Consider the following 22,863-nt stretch of genomic DNA (forward strand, 5'->3'; position numbering starts at 1 on the left):
ATCTAATGTCATCAATTTCTTCAATATGTGTAATCAAGGTGCACAGATTCACTCTGGTAAAGAAACTATTCTTGTAATTTATCTCATTTATATCAAAGGGCTTCTAGTAGCCACAATGACTACAGAGCCTTCCATCTTAATTCATTTGAAAAGCTGTGTGTCTTTTTTAAAATCGCCTTGGAAATAATACTTTATTCTACCAAGTTTGAAAAAGAAAACTTAATTGGTGGGCAAATGAACAACATTGTATGTTACCATACATATAAGCTAAGAATTAAAATATCACATGAGCTTTTAAGTGTAAAAATACTTCAGCAACATTCTGAGAGCTAGGGATGTAGAACCAATTGAAGATTAGAAATCAAGCTGATCACTGACCTGTTAGAATGATGGAAGTTCTATATACTTAACACATTAGAATTTCAGTCTGTGTTATGACTATTAATAAAAAAAAATTCTTTCCAGCATAACTAAATAAACAAGAAATAAGCTTATAAATAAATCAAAGGCATTAAAGATGTTTAATGATTTATTTATCCAGCATGTTAAAACAATTTGTCAAATTACTAATTCAGCAGTACTTTTCCATAAACAGTTACCACTGATTTTGAGCACCATGGAAGTAAATACTGCTAACTTTTAAATTTTAAATTATTGTCATCTCATATTTACTAATTGGGTTTAGCATGAATTCATAGTTATTTCAGTGGGCATTTACAGGTTCCATATAATTTGAATTATGTGGTACTAGCTGAAGGCATCGTTTTTAATCAGGAAGAAATGAGATGTTCTCACCACATGGCTTGGCATTCATTCATTCTCAATTTCACGCCAGGTACATTTCAAGGGGTGGAACTGGCTTGTTGACTGAATTGGCCACTCTGTGTCCCGAAGAAAACTGCCATGATTGGGAGGCCATATGGTGCAATGCTGTAAGCTATATTAAATTCTGAGTCATATTTTGGCCAGCTTTGTTCTCATGACTGAGATGCAGAATTGTATCCATGTAAATTTCTATTCACTTGCTGCTCACAAGTGTCATTAAGCTCACATTTTTTTCCTTTATTTTTTTAGACACTTGCTATATAAAGTGGTGCTCGAGTTTACACTTAAAGGCACTAGTTGAGAAGATGGAAAAAAACAGAGAAAGGTGACACTTTAGGCTCACCCTGTATTTACCTTTGAAGAAGCAGTCTTCATTGTGGACAATGGTAATCTTGTGTTTTTTCAGGCAAGCAGCTCTGTGCACCTCACAGTGGTTTTCATAGAATTCTCCATCAGATCCACACACAGGTTTGTAGTGCCGATTGCAAAGGTCCACGCAGGCACATTCTGCTTGCCCTGTCTCTCTGCTGAGAACACAGTGCCTTCCCAAACCACAGTATTTGTTTTCACAAGATCCCAAAGGGACATCCTGAATCAGGAATCCTGAGGACAAAGAATAGAAAATCACTTGGATTCATATGTCCAAATAAAATGCTGATGTCAAATTTAAAGGGAAAAGGGAAAAAATAATCTAAGAGAAATATAATATAATCAGAGTTCAGCTGTTCTCAGTGGAGAGGGGACTTGTATTAGAACCAGCAGGTGAACTTTTTCAAAATACCCTTAACATACGCCCCTTCTTTCCCATGTCTCCTTGAGCTCTCACCTCCCTACCCAATGAGTATTACAGTCCTGAAGGACAAGGGCTCTAAAGTTAAAATGTCTGAACTCAAATTCTCTACCAATTATTAGCTTTATGTCCTTGGATAAATTGTTTCTCTGTGCCAGTTGTCCTATCTGTAATACGAGGTTGATAGTATAGATGATCTCCTACAGTTGTAAGGAATAGTACAAAGCAAATGTTTAACAAATGTCAACCTTTACATTAGCAGAATTCTGGTAGAAAAGAAATGTATGTATATAATGTAGGAAATAGGAGAGAAGAGGAATAAGAAACAGTGTCTTGAAAACTTCTTTCTGGGTTCTAATATCTGATCCTTTCTTGTTTTGACCTTTGCCACTTGGCAATTACTGATGAATTGCATGACTAAATGAACAAATCGTGAAGAATCTGATTGTCTTGTTACCTGTTCAGTCTAACAATCTACATTTGCATCAGAAAACTATATGTGGATCTAGCAGTCTTGTACTAAAACCAAACTAAGCAACTTCAATACTCAGGCTTTTATAGGTAAATCTGGCTTTTCTTCTATGAGAACATTTTCTGACTGAAAAGTAAAAAATGTCAGTAAACTGTACATACATACACATATAAATATATATATATATATAGAGAGAGAGAGATAAATATATATATGTATCTCAAGGAATAATATATATTCATATATATACACATGCATAAATGAGTCTACATATATTTACCATTGATGACACTTATATCCTGCAAAAAATAAAGTTTTGAGAGGTTATAAACTTAAATTACAGTAATTTTATTAGATATTTAGTGTATATTTTCAGCTGGTTGGTTTAAAACTATCTCCCTACACGATTGCATCATAATGATTAAGAACATGGTTTCTGATCCAGAGTTTAAATCATAGCTCCACCAGTTACAAACTTCAGGACCTTGGATGGGTATCTAACATATCTATAACTTAGTTTCCTTATCTGTAAAATAGGACTAATAGTATATATCCTCAAATGGGTATCAAGATTAAAGGGTTTGTGAGGGAGAGATCAAGATGGCAGAGTCGAAGGAGGCTGGGCTCAACTCCCTTCACAAACATATCAAACTACAAATCCATGTAGAGTGACACTGACCAAAATCTACCTGGGACTAACACAGCAGGTCTTCTACACCAAGGCTATAAATAAAGATCCACAGAGCATCTGATAGGAAGGGAGGAAAGTGATCAGGCATTGACCCACACCCCTAGCAGGGAGAGGAATGAATATCACAGGCTTGGAGATTCTCCCTGGGAGCAAGGGATGCAAGCTACATATTAGGTGCCCCAGCCTGGGGCGTCCAACACCAGGAAGGTGAGCCCTCTTAGCTGGTTTGAAAACCAGTAGGGCTTACCAGAGGGCTGTAAGAACCCAAGACTCCATTCTTAAAAGAGCACACACACAGACTTACTCCCAGTCACATCATGGAGGCAGAAGACTGAAATTCCCTGGGGCTCTGGCCAGCCTGCCAGGACATCCTCTGCACACATTCCAGACTGCATGGCCTCCTACTCCAGCCCATCTTGCTCCGGTGCTACTCCCCACTAAGGCAGAGGCTGTCATTGCCAATGAGACTGCACACATCTGGAGAGAATGGAGCCAGCTGAGAGCCCAGCCCAGCCTCTGTCCAGTGTGGAGGTAGACATTGCCAGCTCATGAGTCCCTGTGCACACTTGAGAGTGGACAGGGTCAATTCAGTGGTGTGGCACTACTTCTGCAGCACCAAGCCAGCCTCTAAAGACAGTGTGCACACTGGGGGGGGAAGTGAAACCAGCACAGAAGTGCAGCCCCAAGCACTCAAGCCCTGGCTACATCCCAAATCAAGGTGGAGACTACCAACACACCTGGGTGAAAGCCAAATACCTCAGGGCTCTGGCTTTAGCCCCTCAAGCCTCATCCCTGCCCCAGATAGGGCAGTAATGGTTATTGAGCATAGACGATGCCCTGACCTTCACCTGGCTCTGGTTGTGGCCCAATTACACCAGCGCCATCACCCACCACAGCAGGACACCCAAGGGAAGGACACAGCCTGTGCTCTCTTCAGATCCAGCTCTCCCACCAGAGCCACTGAACGAACATGCACAGAGTGTATAAGGACACTCCCACACAAGGACATACCATCAAGCCTGGGATAGGCAACTGTTTCACCTAGTTTCATAGAGAAAAAGAAAGTTAAACATAAAGAGAAGACAGAGGAATATATTTCAAATGAAAGAATAACAGCAAAAACAAATGAACAAACAAAAATCCCTGAAAAAAACCCTAGTGAAATAGAGGAAAATAATTTACCTGACAGAGTTCAAAGCAATAATAGTAAGAATGCTAACTGAATTGGGGGTGTGTGGGGGAAACAGATGAACACAGTCAAATTTTAACAAAGAACTATAAAATATAAAAAAGAACCAGTGAGAGATGAAGAAAACCATAACTAAAATTAAACAAAAAACACACTAGAGGGAATTAACAGCAGACTAGGTATACAGAAGAACACATAAGTGATCTGGAAGATAGATAATGGAAATTGCCCAAACAGAGCAGCAAAAATAAAGATTTTTTTTTTTAATGAGTAGTTTAAAGGACCTCTGGGACAACATCAAGTGTATTAACATTTTCATTATAGGTGTTGAGAAGAAGAGAGAGAGGAAAAGGTGGAAAGTGTATTTGATGTAATTATGGCTGAAAACATCCTAAACCTGAGTAAAGAAACAAATATACAGATCAGGAAGCACAGAGGGTACCGAACAAGATGAACCAAAAGAGACCCACAACAAGACATACCATACATGGCATAGAGAAAAAGAAAGAGTCACACAGAAGGGAACCCCCCAAAAGCTATCAGCTCATTTCTCTGCAAAAACTTTTCAGGCCAGAATGGAATGGCCTGATACATGCAAAGTGGTGAAAGCAAAAACCTAGGATACTCTACCCAGCAAGGTTATCATTCAGAATTGAGGCAGAAATAAAGGACTTCTCAGAGAAGCAAAAGCTAGAAGAATTGATCAATATTAAACTGACTTTACAAGAAGTGTTAAAGAGTCTTCTTTAAGTGAAAATAAAAGGCTACAACAAGAAATAAGAAATTGTAGGGTGGAAAAATTCCCACTAGAAAAGGCAAGTACATAGTAAAGACTGTGGATCAATTGCTTCAATAATCTAGTATAAAGGTTAAAAGACACAAATTATAAAATCAACTATAGGTACAATAAACAGTTAAGGGTTAGACATTAAGATGTAAAATATGAAATCAAAAATATAAAATGTGGTGGGGGAGTAAGAAATATACAGGTTTTAGAACCTGTTTGTACTTTTTGTACTTAAACGACTATCAGGTTAAATCAAGCAGATGTACTTATAGATCAACATATATGAACTTTATGGTAACCGCAAAACAAAAACCTACAATAGATATACAAAACCTAGAGAGAAGGAAACACAAATATGACACTGAAGAAAATCATCAAAAAACAAAGAAAAGACTAAAAAGAAAAAAAAGAAAACAGGGAAAAACAAAAACAAAAGCCAGTAAACAAATAACAAAATGGCAGTAAGTACATACCTATCAATAATCACTTTAAATGTCAAAGGACTAAATGCTCCAATCAGAAGACATAGGGTAGCAGATTGGATTAAAACACAAAAAACGAACAAACGAAAAACAGTACCCATCTACATGCTGCTTACAAGAGAATCGCTTTAGAGCTAAAGACACACACAGACTGAAGGTGTGGGATGGAAAAAGATATGCCAAGGAAATGGAAACAAAAGTAAGCTGGGTACGCTTTTTAATTTTAAAGTATATTTTAAAAGAAAGTCTATAATAAAAGACAAAGAAGGACATCATATTATGGTAAAGAGATCAATACAATAAAAAGATATAGCATTTTTAAACATAAATGCACCTAATACAGGAGTGCTTAAATATATAAAGCAACAATTAATGGGCATAAAGGGAGAAATTGACAATAATCCAGTAATGGTAGGGGATTTTAACACCATACTTTTATCCAGATGGAAAATTAATAAAGAAACAATGGCCTTAAATGACACATTATAACAGTTTTATATATATATATATATCTTACATTTAAAGGAATTAGAAAAAAGAACAAATAAAGCCTAAAGTCAGCACAAGGAAGGCAGTGATAAAGATCACATAAAAAAATAGAGACAAAAAAAATAGAAAAGATCAATGAAACCAAAGCTGTTTTTTTTTAAGAATATAAACAAAACTGAGTTAGGTTCATTAAGGAAAAAAAAAAAAAAGGACCCACATAAACAAAATAAAAAATGAAAGAGGAAAAATGACAATGGTTATGACAAAAATAAAATAATAAGAGATTTTTATGAACAATGATATGCCAACAAATTGGACAACCTAGAATTGGATACATTCCTAGAAACATACAATTGTTCAAGACTGAATCAGAAGAAATAGATACTCTGAACAGACTGATTATTAGAATTGAAATTGAATCAGTAATCAAAACACTACTGACAACTATAAGTCCAGAACTGGATGGCTTCACAGGAGAATTCTAATGAACATGTAAAAATAGTTAGTACCTATCTTTCTCAAACTACTCCAAAAAAGTGAAAAGGAGGGAACATTCCCAAATTCAGTCTGGGAGGCCACCATTACCCTGATACCATGACAAAATGAAAATTACATGACAATATTCCTGAAGAATATAGATTGAAAAATCCTCAACAAAATAAAAACAAACTCAATTAAACAATATATAAAAAGGATCATTCACTATGATCAAGTGGGATTTATTTCAAGGATGCAAGCTTGCTTCATAACTGCAAATCAATGTGATACATCACATTAAGAATACAAAGGATAAAAAGCATATAATCATCTTGATAGATGCAAAAAGAGCATTTTATTAAATTCAACATACATTCATCCTAAAAATTCTCAAAAAAGTAGTATAGAATAAGTATTTCTTAGGCATAATAAAGGCCATTATGACAAACCCACAGCTAGCATCATACTCAACTGTTAAAACCTGAAAGTTTTTCCTCTAAAATCAGGAACAAGACAAGGATAGCCACTCTCACCATTTCTATTTAACATGTTATTTGAAGTCCTAGCTGCCAAAATCAAACAAGAAAAAGAATGAAAAGGCATCCAAAGTGAAAGCGAAGACATAAAACTATCACTATTTGCAGAGGATAGGATACTATAATAGAAAATCCTAAGGTCTCCACCAAAAATCTATTAGAACTAATAAATGAATCCAGTAAAGCTGCAAGATACAAGATAAATATACAGAAATCTGTTGCTATTTATCCACTAGTAGTAAACTATCAAAAAGAGAAAGCAAGAGGGCTTCCTTGGTGGTGCAGTGGTTGAGAGTCCACCTGCCAATGCAGGAGACACGGGTTCATGCCCCAGTCAGGGAAGATCCCACATGCTGCAGAGCGGCTGGGCCCGTGAGCCATGGCCACTGAGCCTGTGCATCCGGAGCCTGTGCTCCACAGTGGGAGAGGCCACAACAGGCCCGTGTAACACACACACACACACACACACACACAAAAAAAAAAAAAAAAAAAAAAAAACAGAGAAAGCAAGAAAATAGTCCCATTTACAATAGCATTAAAATGAATAAAATACATAGGAATAAACTTAAAGGACGAGGTGAAGACCTACACTCTAAAAACTATGAGACAATGATGAAGGAAACTGAAGATGATACAGTGAAATTGAAAGACATCCTGTGTTCATGTTTTGGAAGAATCAATACTGTTGAAGTGTCCATAAAGCAATCAACAAATTTAGTGCAATCCTTATCAATATACCCATGCCTTTTTTCACAGAACTAGAATAAACAATCCTAAAATTTATATGGAAGCATAAATGACCCCAAATAGCCAAAGCAATCTTGAGAAATAAGAACAAGACTGGAGGTATCACACCACCTGACTTCAGACACTACAAAACTAAAGTGATCAGAACACTATGGTACTGGCCCAAAAACAGACATGTAGGTCAATGGAACAGAACAGAGAGCCCAGAAACAAACTCATGCACATGTGGTCAATTCAACTATATCAAAGGAGGCAAAAATATATAATGGGGAAAATACAGTCTCTTCAATACCTGGTGATGGAAAATTGGAACTCTATATGTAGAAGAATGGCATTAGAACATTTTCTCTCACCTTATACAAAAATAAACACAAAATGGATTAAAGACCTAAATGTAAGATATGAAACCATAAAACTCCTAGGGCAAGTAAGTCAGCACACTCTTTCACATACATATTAGCAATAGTTTTTTAGATCTCTCTCCTCATGCAAGGGAAACAAAAGCAAAAATAAACAAATGGCACCTAATTAAATGTAAAAGTATTTTCACAGCGAAGAAAACCATCAACAAAACGAAACAACCACCAACTGAATGGAAGAAGATGTTTGCAAAGGATATGGCTAATTAGGGATTAATATCCAAAATATATAAACACCTCATGCAACTCAATATCAAAAAAATAAATAATCCAGTTAAAAAATGGGCAGAAGACCTGATAGACATTTTTCCAAAGACATACAGATGGCCAAGAGAACATGAAAAGAAGTTCAACATCACTAATCATGAGGAAAATGAAAATCAAAACCAAAATGAGATATCACCTCACACCTGCCAAAATGGTTATTGTCAAGACCACAACAAATAATAAATGTTGTGAGATGTGGAGCAAAAGAAATAACAGTTTGCCCCAGCAATTCTACTCCTGGGTATATATCCAGGGAAAATGAAAAAAAATAATTCAAAAAGACACATGCACCCCAGTGTTCAGAGCAACACTATTTACAACAGCCAAGATATGGAAGCAACCTCAGTGTCCATCAACAGATGAATGGATAAAGAAGATGTGGTGTATATACACAATGGAATATTACTCAGTCATAAAAAGTATAACATTTTGCTATTTGCAGCAACATGGATAGACCTGAAGAGTATTATGCTTAGTGAAGTAACTCAGACAGAGAAAGAAGAATGTTATATGTTTTCATTTATATGTAGAATCTAAAAATTAAAACAAACTCATGAATATAACAAAATAGAAACAGACTCAGACAAGTGAACAAACTAGTAGTTATCAGTGCAGAGAGGGGTGGAGAAAGAAGCAAGTTAGGAGAGGGAGAGTAAGAGGTACACAGTACTAGGTAGAATATAAATAAGATACAGGATGTAATGTACAGCACACGGAATATAGCCAATATGCTATAATACCTTTAAATGTAGTATAACTTATAAAAATATCTAATCACAGTGCTGTACACCTGAGACTAATATAACATTGTAAATCACCTATACTTCATTTGAAAACAAAATAAAAGTCTTGGCACATGTAAAACTCCATTTAAACGTTAGTTATTATTATTATTACTTTTTTAAGTAATTAATTTTCATAAGAACAGATATACAAATAAAAAAGTATTTAAATAATCAATATATTTTTATAAATAAAACCCATTAGGCATTTTGATTTTCATATAATGCATGTATTTCCATGTGGAATTTAGAAAAATTAAAATTAAAAAAAGGACCAAGACTATCAATAGTAAAATTTAAAAAATAATTTATATTTTTGATAGAACTGTAAATTGGAACAACTGCTCCTCAAAGCAACTTAAAATTATTTGCACTCTTTGATATCATATTATAATCTCTGTGAAACATTCTAAACCATTTAGAACAAAAAATAAGAAAAAAAAGACAATAAAATTTATTGAATCAAGCTTTCCAATGTAGTGTTACTTTAAATAATTGATAATTACTATGAAATATTTAGTAGATTTTGGAAATTACATTTAATGCAGTATTTCTTGAAGTGTGGCACTTTAGAATGGCCTACAGAAGTTTTATAGCATAGATTCAGCCTTCATTTTACCCTAGAGTTTCTGACTCAGTAGATCTGGGATTGAACCCCAAATTTATATTTCTAATTTCCCAGGTGATGATGCTATTTTGGTTTCTGGTATCAATCTTTTGGGCCTTTGACTTAATGAAATCCTAATTGCTAATTAAAATAAATATGACAAAAACAAAAAGACTAGGTAAACAATTTTGGAATATTCTTAAGTGGAAAAGTGAGAACTTTATGTCATGATTAAAACCAGATAAAATCAAGTGAGTATTTGAATGAAATTAAGAAAGGATATGTAAAAATGAACACAATTGATTAGCTAACTGGATATGATATTGGGCAAATTTTTCTACTTTTACATAATTGCTTTTTTAGTGTTCAATACATTAATAAAAGAAATTCCATAAATGTATCAATTACAACTGTAAAATAATGACTTATTTCATTTTGGAAAATATTTTTCTTCATTTTTATACTTATTCCTATTGTTGGTCTTATGTTTCTAGGGTCCAAAATGGGGCTGCCATTATAGCACAGGGATTTGACTCATATAGTTGTATTTTGTACAGTTTTATATCTTATATTTTCCTTATTACCTTAATATCTTACTAACAACTAGTTTCTTGCTATCAAATAGTTTAGAATTTATGAATGGAGTATTTTATTTTATTTTTTTATTATCTAAGAATGAGTTTAAGGTCAACTGGGTCAAGAGATTGTTTTACGTTCTGGTCACAAACTGAGGTGGCTAACCAAATCAGTACAATTTCTAAAAAGAAGGAACGCTTTTCTATAAAATGAGGTCATTTATGGTATATTTATGTCAATGAGCATCTTTCCTTGATTCTCTCTTCTTCAATTTTTCCTCTTTTTTCTTGTACTCCAGTTCAGTGGTTTGTATTAGAATGGCCAATAGACATTTTCTAGAAGTTAGTGAACTATTTTACACTAGCTAGAAGCCGTGTGTTGCATATAGCTGCTACAATTAAAGGAAATTTAATTAATTCATATGCAATCCAAAAGAAAGCTCATATTATGTAAATGAATAACTAGAACATATCCTTTCTGACAGTAATTATCCATGACTAATGTTGAACATACGTATCAGCTGAGATTAACTCAATTTAATCTGATCAACATGTCAAAGCTTTGTTTTAAATATACTCAGTCAGATAACACACTAAATGAATTTTAATCAAGAACTTCTATCTTGTTATCTCGCAATTTGATAAAATAACATGAGTTCCCACAAAAGTGCTATATATTTAACAAGCACATTATTTTATAACTTCTATGCCTTCAGGGCATTACAAGATTCCTCACATTTAAAATAAACAAAGAACTGAAACAAAAGATGAAAGACACCAAGTCATAAAGCAAAATCATTCTATATAATTCTAAAGATAGCCTTCTCAGATTCTCAATGATGATGCAATTCTCTTCAAGTGGTTTATGTATATATACTTTATCAAATAGGTACTTCATATAGAGTGGATCTAATTTGAAATAAACGTTAATAAAATGTATTATTTTTTATGTGCAAGGTACTATACTAGATACTATAGAATAGATCAAAAGAGCAGTCACTGATAGTATTTCTAGTGGCTTAAAAAGGGCTTAAGGCAGGCCTTGGGCCCAAGGAGAAAGTTAAAAATTTAGGGACATATTTAGGAGCACAAAGGAGTATGAGATGAATAATATCAGGTAAGACCTCACAAATATTATATCATGTCATGGTTCAGGTTATGTTCCAGGAATGGGTTAGGAATTCAGAGGCTGATATATTAAATAGACAAGGTATGAATTAAAGATTGATGTTGGATATAAAACAGTAACAGCAGAGGGAAGAAAGAACCAGATTTTGATGAGCTAACTACCTCTAATGATAATAGTGGAACATAAGCAAAATTAATTAGAGTGCCAAGTTATTTGAGGTGTTAATTTTCTCATAAAAATGTATGTTTTGATACAAAATGTAAGTATTATGTTAACTTTGATTTGTTAAAAAGAACAACAGATTTGGGGGAAGAGAATAGGATTACAGTCTTTGTATTTCCATTACCTATTGGACTGACCTCAGCTGGGCTGCAATCTCCTTGGGTCAGATGTTTAAATGGTAAGATAAAAGGAAACTGCTAAACCATCTTTAGATTCACTCTCATCTGAATAAAATCCTTTCATTTAAGAGTGCTTGGCAAAACCGTTTCTAATAAAAGGTAATGTCTGAGAATATATTTAGGAATCTTTCTCTAGAGTGCCTAATAGGTAAACTTCACCTGCAGGAAACAATCATATACTCATAATTCTCTACTTTAAACAATATTTATGTACTCTAGAAATAGCATCAGAGACCTTCAAGATGGCAGAGGAGTAAGACGTGGAATCACCTTCCTCCCCACAGATATATCAAAACTACATCTACATGTGGAACAACCTACAGAACACCTACTGAACGCTGGTAGGTGACCTCAGACTTCCAAAAAGGCAAGAAAAAAATCCCCAAGTGGGCTTCCCTGGTGGCGCAGTGGTTGAGAATCCGCCTGCCGATGCAGGGGACATGGGTTCGTGCCCCGGTCCGGGAAGATCCCACATGCCGCAGAGCGGCTGGGCCCGTGAGCCATGGCCGCTGGGCCTGGATGTCCGGAGCCTGTGCTCCGCAACGGGAGAGGCCGCAACAGTGAGAGGCCCGTGTACCACAAAAAAAAAAAAAAAAAAAAAAAAAAAAAAAAAAAAAAATCCCCAAGTAACTGGGTAGGGCAAAAGAAAAAAGGAAAAACAGAGACAAAAGAATAGGGACAGGACCTGCACCAGCAGGAGGGAGCCGTGAAGGAGGAAATGTTTCACACACTAGAAGCCCCTTCGCGGGTGGAGACTGCAGGTGGCAGAGGTGGGGAGCTTCGGAGCCACGGAGGGGAGTGCAGCCACAGGGGTGCGGACGGCAGAGCGGAGAGATTCCCGCACAGAGGACCGGTGCTGCCCAGCACTCACCAGCCCGAGAGCCTCGTCTGCTCACCCGCCCGGGCGGGCGGGGCTGGGAGCTGAGGCTCGGGCTTCGGAGGTCGGATCCCATGGAGAGGACTGGGGTTGGCGGCGTGAACACAGCCTGAAGGGGGTTAGTGTGCCACAGCTGGCCGGGAGGGAGTCCGGGAAGAGGTCTGGAGCTGCCGAAGAGGCAAGAGACCATGGTTTCGGGGTGTGTGAATAGAGAGGCTTCCTGCTCCATGTGCTCACAGATGGCAGAGTGCCACCTAAGTGAGCTCCAGAGACAGGCACAAGCTGCAGCTATCTTGTCAGACCCCAGAGATGGGCACAGACCACTATTGCTTCCACTGCTACCACCAACAATGCTGTGTGCGAGCCCAGGTCACTACCCACACCCCCCAGGGAGGCTGTGCAGCCCGCCACCACCAGGGTCCCGGGATCCAGGGACAACTTCCCCGGGAGAAACGCACGGTGCGCCTCAGGCTGGTGCAACGTCACGCCGCCTCTGCCACCTCAGGTTCTCCCCACATTCCAAATATGACTACGGTGCCCTTCCCTCCCCCCGGCCTGAGTGAGCAACAGAGCCCTAATCAGCCACTGCTTTAAGCACCTCCTGTCTGAGCAAGGAACAGATGCATTAGGGCAGCCTACACGCAGAGGTGGAGTCAAAACCAAAGCTGAACCCCAGGAGCTGTGCAAACAACGAGGAGAAAGGGAAATCTCTCCCAGCTGCCTCAGGAGCAGCGGATTAAATCCCTGCAAGTGGTTTCATTAACCCTGCATCTGTGAAATACCTGAATAGACAACAAATATTCCCAAAATTGAGGTGGTGGAATTTGGGAGCAACTGTAGATTTGGGGTTTGCTTTCTGTGTTTTATTTGTTTTTGGTTTTATGTTTATCTTAGTGTAGATTTTAGTTGTTGTTTTCATTGGTGGGTTTGTTTATTGGTTTGGTTGCTCTCTTTTTTCTTTTTGCTCTTTTTGTGATTGTGCATGTGTGTTTCTTTGTGAGATTCTGTCAGTTTAGTTTTGCACTTACCATTTGCCTTGGGGTTCTGTATGTTCATTTTTTGTTTTTGTTTTTATGAGTGTGTGTGTATGTTTCTATGTGTAATTTTGTCTGCTTAGTTTTGCTTTTACCGTTTGTTTTGGAGTTCTGTTTGTTATTTTTATTTTTTCTTTTTCTTCCTTTCTTCTGTGCCATGCAGCTGGCAGGGTCTTCGTGCTCTGGCTGGGTGTCAGGCCTGAGCCTTTGAAGTGGAAAAGCGAGTCCAGGATATTGAAATACCAGAGACCTCCCAGCCCCATGTAATATTAATTGGAGAGAGCTCTGCCAGAGATCTCTGTCGCAGCACTAAGACCCAGCTCCACCCAACAGCCAGCAAACCCCAGTGCAGTAAGCCCCATGACAAACAACTGGCAAGACAGGAACACAACCCCATCCATTAGAAGACAGCCTGCCTAAAGTCACACTAAGCCCACAGACACCCCAAAACACACCAGCAGACATGGCCCAGCCCACCAGAGAACCAAATCCAGCTCCATCCACCAGAACACAGGCACCATGCCCGCCCAACAGCAAGCCTGTACAAGCCCTGAACCAACCTCATCCATTGGTGACAGACACCAAAAATAACAGGAAATACAAACCTGCAGCCTGCAAAAAGGAGACCCCGAACACTGTAGATTAAACAAAATGAGAAGACAGAGAAATATACAGCAGATGAAGGAGCAAAGTGAAAACCCACCAGACAAAACAAAGAGGAAATAGGCAGTCTACCTGAAAAAGAATTCAGAGTAATGACAGTAAAGATGATCCAAATTTCAGAAGTAGAATGGAGAAAACTCTAGAAATGTTTAACAAGGACCTAGAAGAACTAAGCAGCAAACAAGCAATGATGAACAACACATATAAATGATATTAAAAATACTCTAGAAGGAATTAATAGCAGAATAACTGAAGCAAAAGAATGGATAAGTGACCTGGAAGATAGAATACTGAAAATAACTGCCACAGAGCAGAATTAAGAAAAAAGAATGAAAATAAATGAGGACAGTCTCAGAGACCTCTGGGACAACATTAAATGAACCAACATTTGAATTATAGGGGTCCCAGAAGAAGAGAAAAAGAAAAGGTTTGAGAATATATTTGAAGAGATTATAGTTGAAAACTTTCCGAATATGGGGAAGGAAATAGCCAAGTCCAGGAAGTAAAGTGAGTCCCATACAGGACAAATCCAAGGAGAAACATGCCAAGACACATATTAATAAAACTAACATAAATTAAATTTTGAGAAAAAATATGAAAAGCTGCAAGGGAAAAGCAACAAATAACATACAAGGGAAACCCCATAAAGTTAACAGCTGAGATTTCAGCAGAAACTCTGCAAGAAAGAAGGGAGGGGCAGGACATATTCAAAGTGCTGAAAGGGAAAAACTGCAACCAAGATTACTCTACCCAGCAAGGATCTCATTCTGATTCAATGGAAAAATTAAAACATTTAAAGACAAGCAAAAGCTAAGAGAATTCAGCACCACTAAACCAGCATACAACAAATGCTAAAGGAACTTCTCTAGGCAGGAAATATAAGAGAAGGAAAAGACCTACAATAACAAACCCAAAATAATTAACAAAATGGTAACAGGAACATACATATCAATAATTACCTTAAATGTAAATGGATTACACACTCCAACCAAAAGACATAGACTGGCTGAATGGATACAACAACAAGAGTTGTACACATGCTGTCTATAAGAGACCCACTTCAGGCCTAGGGACACATACAGACTGAAAGTGAGGGGGTGGAAAAAGATATTCCATGCAAATGGAAATCAAAAGAAAGCTGGAGTAGCAATAATCAGACAAAATAGACTTTAAAATAAAGGCTATTACAAGAGACAAAGAAGGACACTTCATAATGATCAAGGGATCCATCAAAGAATAATATATAACAATTGTAAATATTTATACACCCAACCTAGGAGGACTTCAATACATAAGGCAAATGCTATCATCCATAAAAGGGGAAATCAACAGTAACACAATCATAGTAGGGGATTTTAACACCCCACATTCACCAATGGACAGATCATCCAAAGTGAAAATAAATAAGGAAACACAAGCTTAAAATGACACATTAGACCTGATGTACTTAACTGCTATTTATAGGACATTCCATCCAAAAACAACAAAATAAACTTTCCTCTCAAGTGCTCATGGAACATTCTCCAGGATAGGCCATGTCTTGGGTCACAAAGCAAGCTTTGGTAAATTTAAGAAAATTGAAATTATATCAAGTCTCTTTTCTGACTACAACACTATGAGACTAGCTATCAATTACAGGAAAAAAAAAAAAAACAACAAGCAAACAACTGTAAAAAATACCAACACATGGAGGCTAAGAAACACACTACTAAATAACCAAGAGATCACTGAAGAAACCAAATAGGAAATCAATAAATCCCTAGAAACAAATCACAATGAAAACATGATGACCCAAAGTCTATGGGTTAGTGTCAGCAAAACAGTTCTAAGAGGGAAGTTTATAGTAATACAATCCTACCTCAAGGAACAAGAAAAATCGCAAATTAAAAAACCTAACCTAAAACCTAAAACAGTTAGAGAAAGAAGAAAAAAAAGCCCCAAAGTTAGCAGAAGGAAAGAAATCATAAAGATCAGATCAGAAATAAATGAAAAAGAAATGAAGGAAACAGTAGCAAAGATCAATACAACTAAACGCTGGTTCTTTGAGAAGATAAACAAAATTCATAAATCATTAGCCAGACTCATCAAGAAAAAGGGAGAAGACTCAAATCAACAGAATTAGAAATGAAAAGGAGAAGTAACAACTGACTCTGCAGACATTCATAGGATCATGGGAGACTACTGCAAGCAATTATATGCCAATAAAATGGACAACCTGGAAGAAATGAACAAATTCTTAGAAAAGTACAAACTTCCAAGACTGAACCGGGAAAGAAGAGATAATATGAACAGACCAATCACAAGCACTGAAATTGAAACTGTGATTTAAAATCTTCCAACAAACAAAAGCCCAGGACCAGAGAGGTTCACAGGAGAATTCTATGAAACATTTACAGAAGAGCTAACACCAATCCTTCTCAAACTCTTCCAAAATATAGCAGAGGGAGGAACACTCCCAAACTCACTCTATGAGGCCACAATCACCCAATATCAAAATGAGACAAAGATGTCATAAAAAAAAGAAAACTACAGGCCAATATCACTGATGAACATAAATGCAAAAATCCTCAACAAAATTCTAGCAAACAGAATCCAACAGCACACTAAAAGGATCATACATCATGAACAAGTGGGGTTTATCCCAGGAATGCAAGGACTCTTCAATATATGCAAATTAATCAAAGTGATACACCATATTAACAAATTGATGGATAAAAACCATATAATAATCTCAATAGATGCAGTAAAAGCTTTCGACAAATTTCAACACTCATTCATGATAAAAACGCTCCAGAAAGTAGGCATAGAGGGAACCCACCTCAACAAAATTGACTTTATATGACAAATCCACAGCCAACATTATTCTTAATGGTGAAAAACCGAACACACTTGCTCTAAGATGACGAGAAAGAAGAGGGTGCCGACTCTCACCACTATTATTCAACAAAGCTTAGGAAGTTTTAGCCACAGCAATCAGAGAAGAAAAAGAAATAAAAGGAATCCAAATCTGAAAAGAAGATTTAAAATTTTCACTGTTTGCAGATGACATGATACTATACATAGGTATTTCTAAAGATGTTACAAGAAAACTACTAGAGCTAATCAATAAATTTGGTAAGGTTGCAGGATAAAAAATTAATGCAGAGAAATCTCTGGCATTCTTATACACTAATGATGAAAAATCTGGAAGAGAAATTAAGGAAACACTCCCATTTACTACTGCAACAAAAAGAATAAAATACCTAGGAATAAACCTACCTAAGGAGACAAAAGACCTATATGCAGAAAACTCTAACACACAGATGAAAGAAATCAAAGACGATACAAACAGATGGACAGATATACCATGTTCCTGGACTGGAAGAATCAAGATTGTGAAAATAACTATACTACTCAAAGCAATCTACATATTCAATGCAATCCCTATCAAACAAGCAATGGCATTTTTCACAGAACTAAAACAAAAAATTTTACAATTTGTATGGAAACACTAAAAACCCGAAAAATCAAAGCAATCTTGAGAAAGAAAAACAGAGCTGGAGGAATCAAGCTCCCTGGCTTCAGACTATACTATAAAGCTACAGTAGTCAAGACAGTATGGTACTGGCACAAAAACAGAAATAGAGATCAATGGAACACGATAGAAAGCACAGAGATAAACCCATGCACCTATGGTCACCTTATCTTTCATGAAGGAGGCAAGAATATACAGTGGAGAAAAGACAGGCTCTTCAATAAGTAGTAATGTGAAAACTGGACAGCTAGATGTAACAGGATGAAATTAGAACACTCCCTAACACCATACACAAAAATAAAGTCAAAATGGATTAAAGACCTAAATGTAAGGCCAGACACTATAAAACTCTTAAAGGAAAACACAGGCAGAACATTTTATGGCATAAATCAAAGCAAGATCCTTCTTTTGACCCACCTCCTAGAGAAATGGAAATAAAAACAAAAATAAACAAATGGGACCTAATGAAACTTAAAAGCTTTTGCACAGCAAAGGGACCATAAACAAGACAAAAAGACAACCCTCAGAATGGGAGAAAATATTTGCAAATGAAGCAACTGACAAAGGATTAATTTCCAATATATACAAGCACTCGTGCAGCTCAATATCAAAAAAACAAACAATCCAAAAATGGGCAGAAAAACTAGATAGACATTTCTCCAAGGAAGATATACAGATTGCCAACAAACACATGAAAGGATGCTCAACATCACTAATCATTAGAGAAATGTAAATCAAAACTACAATGAGGTATCATCTTGCACCAGTCAGAATGGCCATCATCCAAAAATCTACAAACAATAAATGCTGCAGAGGGTATGGAGAAAAGGGAACCCTCTTGCACTGTTGGTGGTGATGTAGATTGATATGGAGCCACTATGGAGAACAGTATGGAGGTTTCTTAAAAAACTAAAAGTAGAATTACCATACAACCCAGCAATCCCACTACTGGGCATATACCCTGAGAAAACCATAATTCAAAAAGAGTCATGTACCACAGCGTTCACTGCAGCTCTGTTTACAATAGCCAGGACATGGAAGCAACCTAAGTGTTCATCAACAGGTGAATGGATAAAGAAGAAATGGCACATATATGCAATAGAATATTACTCAGCCATAAAAAGAAATGAAATTTAGTTATTTGTAGTGAGGTGGATGGACCTAGAGTCTGTCATATAGAGTGAAGTAAGTCAGAAAGAGAAAAACAAATACCTTATGCTATCACATATATATGGAATCTAAAAAAAAAAAAAAAAGATTCTGAAGAACCTAGGGACAGGACAGGAATAAAGATGCAGATGTAGAGAATGGACTTGAAGACACAGGGGGCAGGGGAAGGTAATCTGGGATGGAGTGAGAGAGTGGCATGGACATATATACACTACCAAGTGTAAAAAAGATAGCTAGTGGGAAGCAGCTGCATAGCACAGGGAGATCAGCTCGGTGCTTTGTGACCACCTAGAGAGGTGGGACAGGGAGGGTGGGAGGGTGACACGAGGGAGGTGATATGGGGATATATGTACACATATAGCAGATTCACTTTGTTATACAGAAGAAACTAACACAACGTTGTAAAGCAATTATATTCCAATAAAATGTAAAAGAAAAGAAATAGCATCAGCTGTACAAAATGCAAAATTATTACTACTTATTTTTTTATTTTTGGCTACCCTGTGTGGTTTGCGGGATCTTAGGTCCCTGACCAGGGATCAAACCAGGGTGCTCGGCAGTGAAAGCATAGAGTGTTAACCACTGAACCACCAGGGAATTTCCCCAAATTATTTTTAACTTTGATTTGCTAAATTGCTTTTTTTCCTAAGATTTTGTCATTATTTATTTTGTTTTTTCATTGTGTTATTTGTTACAAATTGGACTTTAAAATCAGAATCCTTTATTTGTATTCCAACTGTCATTACAAGTGTGATTTTTTAAAAAGTTAGTTAAAGTCATTTAGCCTCAGTTTCCCCATCTAACTAGAACATAGAAGAAACTGTATTATTTAAATGAATGCATTAAAATGGAGGTAGCAATAATAATCATGGTAGCGTATGGTTGTTGAGAGGATTAAGTGAGATGAGGTACTGAAACTGTCTGGCACAGAGTATGTATTAATAAAAATAGTTATGAAGAATTATCATTTATTACTGATTTGGCCCGTAGAATATATTGGCTTAGAATAATTGGAACAAATAAAGATTAGCCTTTCACAACTCCAGTTTTTATTACAGCCCCTGAAAATGTTTTTATTGGTGTGTTGAAACGTGTGTTTTCACATAATGCACGTAAAATTTTCAAGAGTATCCACTACATAAGAATTTTCCTCATATGCAAAATTTTAAAAATCTCACATTTATATAATTACATATTTTGTTTCAAAAATAAGAATTTTGGTGACGTTTGCTTCGTATGTATGGAAAAATTGTGAAACTCTTCAATAAATCCAAAATACAATTTTCTGTTGCACACTATAAACTCTAACAAAACAGATTCAGCCCTCACAAGCTTTATGCCAAGTGACAGTTCAAGAAAAATACTCCAAACCTAGAAGATTGAGCGCAGTATGATCTTTTCATGACCTTTAATGAGTGGGATATGTATTTCCTGCTGCTACTTTGTAACACTGGTTGAAACAAGATTGCCTGACTGTGTTTGCCCAGGGTGCCACTATTGAAAAACAGTCACATATCTGCAGTTAGATGAATCTGGTATCTTCTTCCCATCTTATTTCAGACAATCCATTGAACTTCTGCAACCACCTTCATGTAATTATGTAATCAAATTTATTTTAAAAGAAGTAAATTTGAAAAAGATAAGTACAAAAGATGCCCGGGATTCAGTTAAATTGCATCCATCCAAATTATAGTTTGTTTAATGAAAATTAGTTTTTGACAGTGCAGATGAGTTTTGATGTGTTATTTCAAGAAGTTAGATGATTTGAGTTCACTAAGTAATACGGCAACAGTTACTTCTTATTTCATGTTCTCAAATGCAGTATGATAATTCAAATTACGACGACAGAACACTGAAAGAGCTTCAGAAACACTCTTAAAACATTCCAATTTCAAACTGTGACCTTGATAACAAAGTACACAAATATTTTTCCTTATCATTAATTTTATCCTTTCCAAGTCTCATCTAAGAGCCGATATTTCTCTATTAATATGTCTAGTTCACCGAGAACTTCGATTAGTACTTACAATTATATACCTGACCATATAAAAATACTTTCATCATCTGTGTTATTTATTTAGATCATAGAACTGGGACAGAAGCCATAGAGATCTACTCTAGTAGTTTCAATTAGTGGCTAGAAATGTCTTGACATTATAGATAGATAGAGAGATAGCTAGATAGCTAACTAGATCCTCTCCACCTCACATTCCTGAGAGAATTCATTCAGGACACAACTGCATGGAGTGTGAAGACCAGTGAAGGCTTCCTCTGCCCCACTGCCCTCTCTTTCAGCACCTGCACAAATGCCAACATTCATGGACACAGCCTTCAGGCAGATGACTCAAAGACTTTTTCTGCAGAATCTGTAACCTCATATTGGGGGACCCCTATAAACAGTCCAACCAGGTCGCCCACAGTGAAGTTTACAGTTGAAAGCCTTACCCAGTGCTCAGAAATTCCAAGTTAGCTTTTTTTTTTCATTTTATCCTTTTGTTTATTTTTCCAAGTCAGCTTTTTGATATCCTTGTCTTAATCAAAAGTAGAAAGCCAATATTAACTAGACATCTGAGTAAACAGTGTAACATGGAAAATAAGGCCAAAATACACAAACAGATAAAACAATATGGAATGAGAATATGCAGAGAGAAAATTACTATGAAAACAAAAGAAAACCTATAATTTATATCCTCAAAGAAATAAAAAATAATAGTGAGTCCAGGAATTGAGGGTAAGAAGAAACTTTCTAAAACCAAAAGAGCTATTAGGATTTAAAAACCTGATTGTTAAATAAAATACGTCAAGAGACAGTCTGGAAAATAAAGTTAAGAAAATCTTGCAGACAATAAATAAATAGAAAAAATAACACATAGGAAAGAAAATACAAAACAACAAAGATATCATGTCCAGAATTCCGAAGTACAAATAATAGAATGTCCAGATGGAGGAGGAAGGAAAACAGATGGTAGGAAATAATTAATAAAATGATTAGACTGCTTCCCAGGACTGAAGCACAAGAATGACCAAATTGGGAGAGTTCACCCAGTGCCCAGTAAAATGAATTAGAATAGATTCATGCCGTGACATATCGTGAAATTTATAAATATTGAAAACAAAGACAATTTTCTACAAGCTTCCAAACAGAAAAATAAAATGTTCAGGATCCATCCACACAATGGATTAGGAATCAGAATTTCTTTTGACTTCTCACTAGCAGTGGGGCAAGCGCAAAGGCCACAGAGCCACACAGGATTCTGAAGGGGAAGGACTTTGTGCTGACGTGTTGGTGCCCCTGCTCTCCCCTTCCCGTCCTCCTGCTCCTGAGGACACTGAGTCCTCTCCCGAGAGGTCTTTCTGCTTTGGCGGACTCCTGAGGGTTGGAGATAGGGAATGTGAAATTTATAGGTGAAAAAATTCAGACCTGTCTCTCTGCCCATACATCTGCTGTGCTTTAGTACCTGGTTTACACTACAGCCCTGCCAGTGTGCCCTACCTCTTACAGGCTTCCAGGTCTTGAGGGCATCCTAATAGAGCGACTGCTCCGAAATCATCTCACCTCCCCACCGACACACCTGTTCTCTTTGTCTAACTCCCATTCATCTTCGGTTTCCTGTGATGTGTCTTCCCATCGAAGAGGCTTCACTTACCGGCTTCCTTTCACTGACCCTCTTCCTTTCCACCCTTCCTTACACTACGTTACTACTGAAGTGTCAATGCACTTTTGTAGAATTCAATGTTTTTCTCCATAACACCTAAACAAAAGTGTGACTATAGGAATACTTATTTGAGTATTTGTTTAATTTCTATGTCTCAATAAATATGGCTTCCAAGAGAGCAAAGATGTCTGTTAGTTCAACAACTGTCTCCTCAGGGGCTAGCAGATTGTCTGATGAATCTTGATAAGTGAATGCTTGATATACTAGTTGATATTGTATTGTAT

The 22,863-nt window shown here is 36.6% G+C and overlaps 1 protein-coding gene across 4 annotated transcripts in view; it reads right to left on the bottom strand.

Annotated features, from left to right (window-relative positions):
* FSTL5 (follistatin like 5) overlaps positions 1-22,863 on the bottom strand; it is a 688,483-nt gene that overhangs the window by 438,522 nt on the left and 227,098 nt on the right. For all 4 annotated transcript variants that reach the window (XM_059066275.2, XM_059066276.2, XM_067035457.1 and 1 more), the window contains exon 4: positions 1,180-1,428. In XM_059066275.2, the coding sequence (XP_058922258.1) occupies positions 1,180-1,428 (249 nt within the window). The remainder of the gene's footprint in view (positions 1-1,179; positions 1,429-22,863) is intronic.

Source organism: Kogia breviceps, chromosome 6, assembly GCF_026419965.1.
Source record: "Kogia breviceps isolate mKogBre1 chromosome 6, mKogBre1 haplotype 1, whole genome shotgun sequence".
Classification (NCBI taxonomy): domain Eukaryota; kingdom Metazoa; phylum Chordata; class Mammalia; order Artiodactyla; family Physeteridae; genus Kogia; species Kogia breviceps.